Raw genomic sequence first — 14211 nt, 5'->3', positions numbered from 1 at the left:
ATATATATGTATGTATGTGTGTGTATATGTTTGTGTGTCTGTGTTTGTCCCCCTAACATGGCTTCACAACCGATGCTGGTGTGTTTATGTCCCCGTCAATTAGCGGTTCGGCAAAAGAGATCGACAGAATTAATACTAGGCTTCTAAAGAATAAGTCCTGGGGTCGATTTGCTCAACTAAAGGCGGTGCTCCAGCATGGCCGCAGTCAAATGACTGAAACAAGTAAAAGAGAGAGAGAGACAGCAGCTACATGTCAATTGTAGTTGCAAATGTACACAGGAGAGACATCTATACTGGTCTTTGTAAGAGTTGGTAAGTTATGTGAGTGACTCATGTGACATCTGCATCTATTTTAACCCCTTATCCAGCAAAGACGAGTTAACTTGTCTTCAACCAATTTGTCTTTTTCAGAGTGCGGTGAATAAACTTGTCCAAAACGTATAATTTCAAAAACAGCTACAGACGAGTTTATATGTCATTTCTTGGTTTTTATCTGTTTTCCTTTTTTTTTTTTTTTTTTACAAATTACATCCAGATGTCAAGCTCAGAAGATGATAATGAGTATGAACTTTCTATTATTAGCTTGGATACATCAGATGAAAGTGCAAGCTTGTTTAATAAAAAAAAATTTGTCTGAAAAGGAAACGTTTTCTCTAACCGCCTGGGAAGGTGTCAAAACTTTTCTACAACTATCTTCGGTGGTCCAGCTGCTTACCCGGTCATCATATCTTTAATTATATGTGCTTTCATCATACAGCTATAAACTTCTCTCTTGGACCTTAGGATAGGCCCTTGCCCTCCCATGCCTTCCTGTCATTCAACAACCTCTCATAAAAAGCATTTCCATGTCATTTAGTTCTGAGTATCATTGAGGCGTACTACTATTATACATTTCTCCCATTATGACATCTTAATTACCTCAAGTAGTACACAACCTTACAATCTGGAAAGCCTCATGTCTCTGGTTTCCATTCTACAGAACATGAGCAAACCTATTTTCAGCTTCTCATGTTACCAAACATGACACTTAGCTTCTTTTCAAGTCATCTAATATTGTTTTTTGTTGTCTCCCTTACTTTGAATCATCCCAGATCTGTCACTTAGCATTTACAATAATCTGTCTATCCTGTTTCCTGGGATCTATCTGACTTGTGCTTGATTAGTTGTTGACCTGGTTAGTTTTCTGAAATCAGTGTTGTAAATGATTTGGTCATTTGTGTTACAGGCCTCCAGGAGCTTTGGTATCCTACTCATTCCCCACATCCACAACCGTTATGTATAGTAATAATGAGGCTGCTATCATGTTTAAAGATAGTCTACTGAGGAACCTCATACAAGTCTTACTGCTGTTCATCTGCCAGTCCTCATTGTGGTGCATATGCAACAATAAATATCAGTTATGTTATCCATGATTAACCTAAGATTAATTTCTTTATCATACACTCTCGTGTCTTGTTCACTTCATTAGTTCATTTCTCTTGCATTGTTATTACACCCACCCTCCAAAAAGAAAGAAAGAATTTGTACCTTTGTCATTGTCCATTACTTGTGGGGAGCCTGGTTGAGGTTCCCTTCCATCTTCTCTCCTGTACAATCTCTCTTTATGTATCCTTCATGGTGTTCATGGTAACAATCCTAAACCCTTGAACTAGGCATGAAGTTGTAAAACTCTTGTGCCCGATGGATTGATTGGTACCTGTTTTTTGTATCTGAATTGAAGAAAGTTTGTACTATTCCATGGTGATGTTTAGGAGTGAGGTTTTCACATATGACTAGATGTTTCCACCAATTAATATATTGAGACACTCCCCACCCCTTACTCACCAGCAAATTACTATCAACACTTATTAACATGGTGACTACTAGTCTCTGTTGTTTTGAATGTTAAGTGGCATGGGAGGTTAAACTTTCTTTTGCTGGGTTCAAATCTCATTTGCAAACCCATGGTAAAGGAACCTCCACCAGCTATTCTGCCTATATGTCTGTGCACACCTGTCAATGCAGTGTATGCCAGGTTTGCAAATCAAATGGAGGCTTCAAAAGATATTTTAAGATCCACAAAGTTGAGAACTGCAGATCCTCATGGTCTAAACCGTATATGCAATCTATGTGGGTATCTTTTCAAAACATTGTCTGCTTTAAAAAGTCACATCAAATGCTATGATGGTTATAGGGTGTAGGTACAGGAGGTGGTCAAACTCTTTAGAAGGAGTAGACGACCACCATATATATGTATATATAAAGATTATTATATATACATATAAAGGTTATATATATAAAAATTAAAGACACCCTTCAGTCATGACTGACCATGGGACTGAACCTAGAAAGTTCCCCTCCGAGGCACAAGTCCAGGCAAGGTTGTTTATGGAAGACAAGAAATCATCCATGCATACCAGCCTACCCTCTCCATGCTACTGATGTTATCCAAGGGAAAGGCAGAGGCTGATACAACTTGGCACCAATGACATCACAACTCACTTTTACAGCAGAGTGAACTGGAGCAACGTGAAATAAAGTATCTGGTTCAGGAATTGAACTCACTACTTCATGAGTGTGAGCCTGACACGCTGACCACTGAGCCTTGTGCCTTCACCATATAATTTTATATATATAAAATGCTGGCATGGAAGGCAGATGTTAAACAACAACAACAACAATGACGATGATGATGATGATCAAAAAAAAAAATCAGCATTTAACATCCGTTTTCCATACTGGCATGGGTTGGATGGCTTGAAAGAGACTGGCAAGGCCAGGGACTGCACCAGGTCCAATAGTCTTTTTTGGCTTGGTTTCTATGGCTGGATGTCCTTCCTGATGCCATTCACTCCACAGAGTGTATTGGGTGCTATTTACATGGCACCACCACCCACACCAATGCTTTTTTATGTGGCGCCTTGGTTTTAGGATCTTAATTCTGTCAAGTACAGAAATGTGCCACTTATGATCTTTTTAACTGGTTGGAAAGAAGTCACACTTCCAGGACAGCATTCTTCACCCTATGAGATGTCATTTAGTGCACTGCAGGGATCTGTTCTTGGCCCCCTATTGTTTGTTGCATACATTGTTGAAATATGCCACAGTGTTGAAATATGCAGATGACATCAAGCTGTACCTTGAGGTAAAAAAAGACAGATCCTGAACACTATAAATCTTTCCTGCAATCAGAACTGGACACAATGTGACAATGGATCATGGACTGGCAACTCAAGCTGGCTGTGGACAAGTGTACCACCATGCACTTTGGGAGGAAAAACCCAATGTCCACATACTCTCTTCACAACACTAATATCAAGCAGTCTTCTTGTGAATGTGACCTGGGCATTATTACCGCCAGCAGCGATTTGTGCTGGACAAAGCACATCTCTAAAATTGTCGAGCAGGCCGAGGATGTCTTGGTATCACTCAGCAAGACCTTTATCAGCTGCTTTCCAACTATCTGTTTAAGGCTGTATATGGCTATTGTGCGACCACACTTGGAATTTGCATCATCAGTTTGGAACCCCTATCTTGCTCAGGACATTGACCTCCTGGAAACTGTACAGAGACATGCAGCCAAGCGGACACCCTCCATCAGGCATCTACCATGCTCTGAAGCTCCGACAACTGACTTAGTAAACAACCACAAAATAATTATTCATTCTGCCAACAACCACCTTGAACACCTTTTTGAGCTACATGTGTCTAACACATGTGGGCATGTCAGAAAACAGCACAGCTGCCATGACTTTTGGAAATGTTTTTTTCACACTCAGCATTGCTGAAGCATGGAACAAACAACCTGAATCAGTTGTTAGTTGCTGAGACATTGCATCCTTTAAAACCCCCATGCTTCCAGAAATTCACCAACACTACACATGATAACCACCCCCTCCATATGCATGCAGACATGTATATCATGACTCATACACTGTTCACTTTCCTGGCTTTTGTACATAATTCTATCTACTGTACATGCACCTTTGATGAGTTGTAGTGCAACTGAGCACTGTACACAATAATTTCATTATTATTATTATTATTATTATTATTATATATCTTGGTACTTTGTCATCTTTGTAAGGTTCAACATTTTGAGATCAGCCTTCTATACTTTGTCCCATGTCTTCCCTCTCCCACATACACATACATACACGTATGTAGGGATAAACATACATGTCTCCTTTGAATTTCTTGACAAAAATATAATCATCACCATTAATGATTTCATCATCAAGGATGTAATTAATTGTAATTAATCAAACATTTTTTTCCTTCACTTAATTACACTGTAGCTTAATAGTACTTCACAAAACAGTTGGAAATGAAAATATCGTTCAAATTTTGCATTAGGAGCTCTACAGTAAATTTTTTTTATCTATATGACATGGTTAATATATGTGTATCATTGAAAAACCTGAAGCTGCATTTTTCTTTCCAGGAAAAATTCTTTTTATAGATGCATTGCATTAAAACTTGCCATATCCTTCAGAGTTAGGCAAAACAAAACCACACTGGAGGTGACCACAAGTGCAACAGATGTGTATTTCAATGTTTTTGCAGCTTGTCAATGTCACAAACTTAAGTCACTTCCAAAACAAGATTGAATTGTCCAGTTTGAAGTATATAGAGACAGTGTATAAACAATATATTGGCTTGCAGTGAAGTTATTTGGGCTGAATAAAATTCAAATTATGCAATAGAAACCACTGTAGAGTATAATTTTTACCTATATTACATACTTAGTGTACATTGAAAGGCCAGAAGCCACAGTTTTCATCCAGCAAAAAAATCCCTTTATAGATGTAGGTACATGTGTGGCTCTGTGGTAAGAAGCTTGCTTCCCAACCGCATGATCCTGGGTTCAGTCCCAGTGTGGCACCTTTGGCAAGTGTCTTCTGCAATAACCTCAAGCCAACCAAAGACTTGTGAGTGGATTTGATTGATAGAAGCTGAAAGAAGCCTATTGTATATATACATATATTATGTGTGTGTGTGTGTCTTTGTGTCAGTGTTTGTCCCTTCGCACTGCTTGACAACTGGTGCTGATGTGTTTACACCCCCTATAACTTAGTCGTTTGGCAAAAGAAACCAATAGAATAGGTACTAGGCTTTAAAAAACAAAATAAATATTGGGGTCAATACCTCAGACTAAAAATTCTTTAAGCATGGCTGCAGTCTAATGACTGAAACATGTAAAAGATATAGTGTTTTAAAAAACACTATGTTTCAGAGCTAAATAAAACAAACTACAAAAATGACAAAATGCACATCTGTCACTTTATAATCACTTTGTGGCAATTTTGTTTTGCTTCACCCTGAAGTGTATTATGTTTTTAATATCATGCATCTATGATGAGATTTTTTCTTCCCTGATGAAAAGTGTAGTTTCAGGCTTTTCAAAAATACCCATATGTTAAGTATGTCATAAAGATAAAGAAAATATTATCATTGCATTAGGTACCACTATGATATAATTTTGTTTACTATATCCGTTTTCTTTCTATCAAAATTACCCTTTTGAATAGCCAAAAATTTATTATCCTGGTAGATACAACAATATAACAGTAAAATCTCATCAAGCTGACTCTAATATATATAATTAGAGCCATTTCAATTAATTTAGTTAATTCTTTCTTTTTTTTTTTTTTCAGATCAGATATCAGACCGAAATGAGAAACTAGAGCTTCTAGTTGATAAAGCAAATAATCTAAATGTAAATGTAAGTAGTTTGATCTGTTGTACTTTAACCACATAGCATTCAAAATAACAAAATGTAGCTGTTATAAATACAGCCAATCTTAACCTTGTTGATGTGTTACTTTCAACAGCAAATAATGTCTTACTAAATCTCACAAGAAATTACATTGTTTCACTTTTTTTGTTTATCAATTTTTTTTTTTTTTTTTTTTTTTTTTAATTAGAAATGTAAGCTATTTTCTGAACCACAGTTTGTCTTTTATTATTTTTTGTTTACCTTAGAAATGTAAGCTATTTTCTGAGCTGCTGATTTCACTTGTAACTATTGTTCTAGATTTTTTAGCTTATATTTAGACCAAAGCAAGGCTGTGTAGATATGTTTGCTTCACGACTTATGGTTTTGAGTTTTGTGTTTGATACAACTGTGTTAAAATCTTTTGAGGGATAGTCTTCCCAAGGCAAAAAATGTAAACAACCCAGCATAAGTTAGTGGCTAGAACTTCAGATGTAGAGGTAGAAGGACTCAAAGAAACTAGCCAGTCTGAAAAAAAAAAGTGGTATGGAAACTCAAAGGCCCAGCTAACAATGAGAAATTCAGAAACATTCTAATTGAAGCTTCTGGTGAAAAGGAGTTTAAAATGTATAGCATAGAAGACACCTGGAAGTTCCTACAGCACAACTTACAGGGAGCTATAGACCAAATCTATGGTTGGTGTGAAGTCCTAGCCAGACCAGGGATGATGTGGTTATGGAACGGTTTTGTAGAGGGGGCTATAAAAGCAAGAATGACAAACCTGGAAGGTTTAGAAGAAAAGGGGTAGTGGATCTATATATATATATATATATATATATATATATATACACTTTTATTTAAGTCAAAATACATATAAACAATTGCAGTGTGGAAGATATTTGTAAGCCATTCAAGAACACACAAGAACAATTAGTTTCACTTCAGCATTTAATTCTTATTTGTGTCAAAGTATTTTCATTGTTTTAAAACTGCAACCTGTTCACTGACAAAACTTGATGCTAAATTAAATATTGAAGTGAAACAAATGGTTTTTGTGAGTTCTTGAATGGCTTACAAGTATCTTCCACACTGCAGTTGTTTTTGTTTCAGCACACCATCTCAGGCCAAGTCACTTGCTATGTAAGTACATTTCCGTAAAATATATATATACATATATATACATGTCTAAACACGTACTTACAATATACTTTCTCTCTTATTTCCTAACAGTCAGTATCTTTTAAGAAATCCAGTGTCAATCTTGCTAGATCACTGTGGCGGAAAAATGTAAAGATTTGCATTTTAATATTTATTGTCATTGTGGTAAGTTAAATCAAAACGTTCTTGTTTTTCTTTATTTTTGTTATTGAATGATTCAATGTGTTAAATATATTTCACCAGATTTAGTTTTTATTGTGTCAACATTAATAGTGGCTGACCTATGTAAGAATGAACCTGAGAGATAGAAAGTTGTCATAGGTGGCAGTGAGATTACTGAATCACAGACACTGGGTGCCTGCACTTGGCACTACTCTTATTGTGTGGAGTACTAACACGATGAGTGTTAGTCTTGTTAAAACAGTTTGTTACACTTCAGTGTACTTGCTGATTGAAAGCAGCTTTTTTTCCTGTTACCAGTCATTAGCAGAATAGACTGGTTATATCTATCATTGACATTAGAAGACCTGCCTGGTTGGACTAAGAGACCTTTCTTGTCTGTATCTACACTACAGTAAGGAAAACTGCTTAATAATTAGTTAGGAGTCTATGTAACTTTTACTAAAAGTAAGCAATTATTAAAGTCTCCACTGTCTAGAAAATTCTAGAGCCCCACGCGTATGGGAAAACCTATTTTTTTCTGTCGAGGGCTTATATGCCCTATTATTAGACTATTTTCTTTAGTCACTGTGCAGTCACTATAAGCTTCAAGCTTATAAAATACTATTATTATTATTTACAGAATTGTAAAACTCGACACTGCTTAACAAAACCATTTGCAGTAAAAGCACATGAAAGTTTGTTTACAAAAACAACTACGAACTAACATAGTTCTTAAATCTGAGAGAAAAATAAAAATATATATTTCTATGCATGTATATATAGATCAGGAGTTTAGTTTGATGAATGTTCACTGCTGTCTACTTACTGTCATATGCGGAGGACAGGAGGAGGGAAATTCAGCATAAGTAGGGCAGAATTATAGTGATGTGTGTGTGTGTGTATATATGTGCATGTACTCTTTTACTTTGGAGCACCGCCTTTAGTCGAGCAAATCAACCCCAGGACTTATTCTATCGGTCCATGTTGCCGAACTGCTAAGTTACGGGGATGTAAACATACCAGCATCGGTTGTCAAGCGATGTTGGGGGGGACAAACACATACACACACACACACACACACACACATATATATATATATATATATATATATATATATATACATACATACATATATACGACAGGCTTCTTTCAGTTTCCGTCTACCAAGTCCACTCACAAGGCTTTGGTCGGTCCGAGGCTATAGAAGACATTTGCCCAAGGTGCCATGCAGTGGGACTGAACCCGGAACCATGTGGTTGGGAAGCAAGCTACTTACCACACAGCCACTCCTACGCCTATGTGCGTATATTATTATATGATTGAATGCCATGCATCCATTTTCAAGTATGTTTTATCTTATATGTGTGTGTGTGTGTGTGAAGGTGAATATGTAGATCAAAACTGAGATGTATTTGTAACTGTTTTACGTTTCTTATCCTTTTTGTAAAATATGAATAAGAAACGTCTTTCTTTTTACTGATTTATTTATTTGTATTTGCAGGTTGTTTTGTACCTGATAATATCGATTACATGTGGTGGACTTGATTGGCCATGTACCAGGAACTAATAATGGACATGAAAGTCCAAATGACCATTTACAGCCTGTTGTAGTTATTGTGGAACACAGACACAAATAGCCATATATTTACCCTATGGACGTTTTCAAATAAGAATACAAGTATTTCCTACTCTTTCTCTCTGTATCTAATTTCATTTAATTTCTACTTGAGATAACATATATATATTTTTGAATCTTTTTCACTAAATTTACTGCAAAATAAAGAATAGAATTTTCTTTGACATGTACTTTTTCTATGTAATGTGCATTTGTTTATGAAATGCATACAAACAAGCATGACTATGATATAGAAGCAAACATGGCTGTGTGGTTAAGAAGCTTACTTCTCAACCATGTGGTCTTGATTTCAGTTTCACTGTGCAGCACCTTTGGCATGTGTCTTCTACCATGTACAGTAAGTCCGCCATAATCAATTCACTGCAGTGAAGTCCACTGTCATCAATTCATTCCAGGAGAAGTCCACTATCATCAATTCACCACAGGGGTAGTCCGCCGTCATCATTTTACCACAGCGGAAGTCCACCGTCATCAATTCACCACAGGGGAAGTCCACTGTCATCAATTCATCACAGGAGAAGTCCACCGCAATCAATTTACTGTCTTTTTTTTTTTTTGATAAAATAGTTTTTACTATTTAACTATTAATGGTGAGATAATATAGATATATTTTCTTAGTAAAATTTCCCCATGGTGAATTGATGGTAGTGAATGTACCTGTAATCATCTATAGCCCCAGGCCAACCAAAGCCTTGGGAGTGGATTTAGTAGACATTAAACTGGAAGAAGCCAGTTGTGTTTGTGTGTACCTTTGCCTTGCCATCACATGATGGTTGTAAAGATGTATCACTGTCATATAACCAAAGTTTGTGCTTTCAGTCTTCCATGAAAAAACACATCAGGCCATGGGAAAATTAATTTGCTTGGAAATGAATAAGGGTTGACAACAGAAACGACTTCTAGCTTTAGAAAATCAGCCTCAACTGACCCATTCAAGCACGGATAAGTGGATGCTAAAATGATGACAATGACTCTGAAGAGAGAGTATAGCTGGTGACAATAGCTTATTTATAATTTCATATCCCATTCTTGAAAGTATGGTTGTCTCCAATGGTTATGAAACTTTTAATTTCAATCACTCTGCCAAGAATTCCTTTTGCACTTTTCTTTTGGATTACATTACCAAGGTGTAAAGACAGACAATGGACAAGGTCTTAAAATCTCAGCAGCTTGTGTGTGGAGAGTGTTTATTTCATAAATGCTTTCTCACAAAATTATTCAAAATTTAGATCTAATTTTCTCATCTGTAAATGAAAACTTCATGAATTAATTTATTTTAATTTCTCTTGAGCTGTTTTTGATTTCCTACCATTATCACATACAATATATTAAGCTGCTGAAGATGTCTAAAACAATAAGTCTGGCATCATGCTTTACATAGCTGTCATTCAACCCTGAAGAAGCAGATACCAGATGAAAAAATTTCTATTCATTTCTCAGCATCTTAGTAATTAAACTTGGTAGTTCAACTACGTTCTCTGACTTCATATCCTTAATGGTGCTTTTGGTTGCATTATTGTCTGTTTCAGTTGCCAGTTTCACTGTTGGTATTTCATGGATTAGTGCCTTGTTCCACCTTCTCTTTTTGTTTTTTTGATCCATCTGTGTACATTTTTATTCACAAAATAGATGTGGTTTGAAGGAAATTCGATACTTTTTCTAGGAAGTCAAATAATCTTGATCCCACTAAAGATGACTTTGCTTTTCAGTCTTCTGGGTCCAGTAAAAGAAGTTTCATAAGACAGTAGGATTCAGTCATTTCACTATATTTTTTTCTCCTAATGAAACAGAAAATAATAACATTCATCATTATCATCTTTGATAATCATTTGATTGTTTAAAACATTGTCCCTAAACAATTACTTCTTATTTAGATTGTATTTTTTTAAGGCAGATAAGCATTTGAAATAATATTAACATCAGAATGTCGTAAAATTTTATATAAATAATTGGAGATTGTTTTTTTTCTTTTTGTCTTCTGAGAGAATTAACTCATTGATTAAAGTTATACTCAGTCTAGTTATTTATTATACACTTTAGATATCTGCTTGTAACTATGCTGCAGAGTGGGTTTTTTTTAAATACAATTATGGGAGTTTAAAAAAAATATGGGTGGACAATGCAAGTAATTTACTTAACATTTTCTTTTTAAATATAAGTTATAATTGTAGCCATGCATTTGCTGCCACTGAGAAGAAACACATTGCAGCAGCATTTCTGTGCTACTGCAAGAGATCGCTGAATGAGAATGCATGAGGAGAAATTGACTAGTGCATTCAGCAGAGGCTCCACTTATTGAAGTTGAGTTATAGTTAAAAGGGCCATGAAGGATATGAGGACAGTTTGGCTGTTATAAAGATACTAAAAATATCTGCCAAAATAGGAAACAGTACTGAACATCAGAATGACAATTGCTTGTATTCCATTTTACCGGTGCAGTTAATACATCATAACTGTTGCAAGAATGAAGCAAATATTCTAGAAAGAAGCAATTAAATAAGAATCAAATCAATGGCCTGTTAATATTTATGGCCTTTACTCCTTAAAGTTGGCTGATTTTATACTTCCTCCACTCAAGCATTCTCAATTGACTTCTCTCTCCACTGTACTGCACCTGTTCACCACTCCATAAATCTCAGCTCTCAGCTATTAACTTACAACAGTTTAAACAGAAGAACATTAGTAGCATCATTCTCACTGGTTTCAAGAAGACCTGCTAAGGCTATAAGCACTATCCCTTCCATAAAACCCAGTAGGTAAAAAAAGTTTTCTTAATTTAAAAATATACAGTAGCATCACAGCTGATAGGAAAGAGATTCAGAAGGGTACGTGCCAGGATTAGGAACCATCTTAGGACTAGGAAATCTTTTCTTAGAGGTAATTATAAAAGAAATTCTTTGCAACTACTGGAAAAGGTACTATACCTAGGATTTGTAGATTTGGGGAAAGACATCGAAAGGTTTACCAAGAAGTACTTGATGGTTTCTGTCACCTAGTAAGTATTGGTGATGGGTGTTCCATAAGCAAAGTAGTCGGAATAAGATGGGGAAAAAATTCAGAGAGCTATTGCTTCTGCTGGCAAGAATAAGAGTTTCTCTTTAAACGAAGACTAGATTGTGTGATTCTTGTGGATGAAGTGCAATATTGCATGGCTATGAAACATTGGAATTGAATGTGTGGGGGATATGTGACAGCTAGAAAGAAATGAGGCGAGGTGAGCATGCTCTGCTGGATATGTAATCATCATCATCATCATCATCATCATCGTTTAACGTCCGCTTTCCATGCGAGTATGGGTTGTGAAATAACGAGCTGAGAGGAAAAACTGGGTCATTAAAAGGAATGAGATGCAGTGTGTAAATTGTGTTGGTATGGATATGTGCTGCATATGAATGATGATAGTTAGACAAAGAAGTGCAATAGAAGAAGAACTTGTAAAAGCTGATTTTGGAAGACTGAACCTCACAAAAAAAATAACAAAAAACAACAACAAATAAGATGCAGTGCTGGAGAAGACCTGTCATACCCATGCAAGAAATAAATAAAATGGATATAAAATAAATGTCCTTGCTTCAAAATACTGATCAAGATGGAGAAGTTAAAAAATACAGAATTTCTTTTTCCTTCCAGAAAGATACGTTTTTCTGTAACTCTCTTGATTCTTTGATACAAATATAGAATTTTCTTTCTCTCTTTTTCTTGTTAAATAGTTGATCAGATTAGAAATTTGATTTTTGTGGTGGCAATGTTTGAGAGGATGTGCAATGGCTTTGAACACTGCCCTGTTCTCCAAAGTAATACCAAAAAAAAAAAAAAAAAATTGATGTTATCAGGAAAGGCTTGGGAAGTGTGTGTTCTGTATCTGTTAGTTCCAACATTGTATTGAACATAACTCTTTTTGTGTGAGAGAAATATTATTTTTTTAAAATTTGGTTGGAAGAGGTTGTCAAGCTGACATCACTGGTACTCTCTTCTATCAATCCCAGAAGGACTTAAAGACAGAGATGACTTCGGCAGGACTTGAATTCAGAATGTAAAGTAACAAATATCGCAAGGCATTTTGTCCAATGCTTTACCCCACCCCATCAACTACCAATCCAATGTGTATCTGTAATTTTTTCTACTATAAGCACAAGCCTGAAATTTGGTGGGAAAGGCCAGTTAATTACACTGACTCCAGAGCTTAACTGGTATTTTATTGACCTCAAAAGGATGGAAGCCAAATTAAACCTTGGTGGCATTTGAACACAAAATGTAAAGTCAAAAGAAATGTCACTAAGCATTGTCCAGAGTGCTAACAATTCTGCCAGCTCACCACCTTAATTCTTTCTATTAAAGGCGCAAGGGGGAGGGGAGGGGACTAGTCAATTACATCAACCTCTAATGTTCCATGATACTTAATTCATCAACCATGAAAGGATGAAAGGCAAAGTCGACCCTGGTGGAATTTGAACTCAGAACGTAAGGACAGATGAAATACCGCTAAGCATTTTGCCTGGTGTGCTAATGATTCTGCCAGCTCAACGCTTTCGCCATCTTAATGGCTTCAAATTTGGGCACAAGGCCAGCAGTTTCAGAGTGGGGGGTAAGTTGATTACATGAACTCCAGTGTTCAACTGGTACTTATTTTATCGACCCCAAAAGGATGAAAGGCAAAATCAACTTCAGCGGAATTTGAACTCAGAACATAAAGATAAACAAAATGCTGCTAAGCATTTTGCCCAGCATACTAACAGTTCTTATTTCTTTATTGCCCACAAGGGGCTAAACATAGAGGGGACAAACAAGGATAGACAAAGGGATTAAGTCGATTACATCGACTCCAGTGCATAACTGGTACTTAATTTATCGACCTCAAAAGAATGAAAGGCAAAGTTGACCTTGGCGGAATTTGAACTCAGAACATAACGGCAGACAAAGTACCGCTGAGTATTTCGCCCAGCATGCTAACAGTTCTGCCAGCTTGCCACCTTACTAATAATAATAATAATCATGGTTTCAAATTTTTCCACAAAGACAGCCATTTTGGGGGAGGGAACTAGTTGATTACATCTATCCCAGTGTTCAACTGGTACATAATTTATTCCTTTCTACTCTAGGCACAAGACCTGAAATTTTTGGGGAGGGGACCAGTCGATTAGATTGACCCCCAGTATGCAACTGGTATGTAATTTATTGACTCTGAAAGGATAAAAGGCAAAGTTGACCTTGATGGAATTTGAACTCAGAACGTAGCGATAGGAGAAATACTGGTAGGCACTTTGTCGTGCTAACATTTCTGCCAGCTTGCCGCCTTAGTAGTAGTAGTAATAATAATAATGATGATGATAATTTCAAATTTTGGCACAAGGCCAGCAATTTAGGGGCAAGGATTAAGTCGATTAAACTGTTTCCAGTGCTCAACTGGTACTTATTTTCTTGACCTCAGTGGCATTTGAACTCAGGACATAAAGACAAACAAAATACCACTTAGCATTTTGCCTGGTGTGCTAATGATTCTGCTAGCTTGCCATCTTTGAAAATTTAATAATAATAATCGTTTAAAATTTTGCCACAAGGG

General features: G+C 36.2%; 2 protein-coding genes across 3 annotated transcripts in view; one reads left to right on the top strand and one right to left on the bottom strand.

The window, feature by feature from the left end:
- LOC106869946 (vesicle-associated membrane protein 7) overlaps positions 1-8810 on the top strand; it is a 46105-nt gene extending 37295 nt beyond the window's left edge. For both annotated transcript variants that reach the window (XM_014915886.2, XM_014915887.2), the window contains exons 7-9: positions 5637-5704; positions 6926-7018; positions 8517-8810. In XM_014915886.2, coding sequence (XP_014771372.1) covers positions 5637-5704; positions 6926-7018; positions 8517-8582 — 227 coding nt within the window. In that variant the 3' untranslated portion in view covers positions 8583-8810. The remainder of the gene's footprint in view (positions 1-5636; positions 5705-6925; positions 7019-8516) is intronic.
- A 1011-nt stretch (positions 8811-9821) lies between these two features.
- The window catches only part of LOC106869945 (ragulator complex protein LAMTOR1), a 34016-nt gene continuing 29626 nt past the window's right edge, over positions 9822-14211 (bottom strand). Inside the window, exon 7 of the mRNA XM_014915882.2 lies at positions 9822-10429. Coding sequence (XP_014771368.1) covers positions 10415-10429 — 15 coding nt within the window. The 3' untranslated portion in view covers positions 9822-10414. The remainder of the gene's footprint in view (positions 10430-14211) is intronic.

This window comes from Octopus bimaculoides, chromosome 16 (assembly GCF_001194135.2).
Source record: "Octopus bimaculoides isolate UCB-OBI-ISO-001 chromosome 16, ASM119413v2, whole genome shotgun sequence".
Lineage (NCBI taxonomy): Eukaryota > Metazoa > Mollusca > Cephalopoda > Octopoda > Octopodidae > Octopus > Octopus bimaculoides.
The sequence above is the reverse complement of the archived record's forward strand: the minus strand, read 5'-3'. Positions and strand labels throughout refer to the sequence as shown.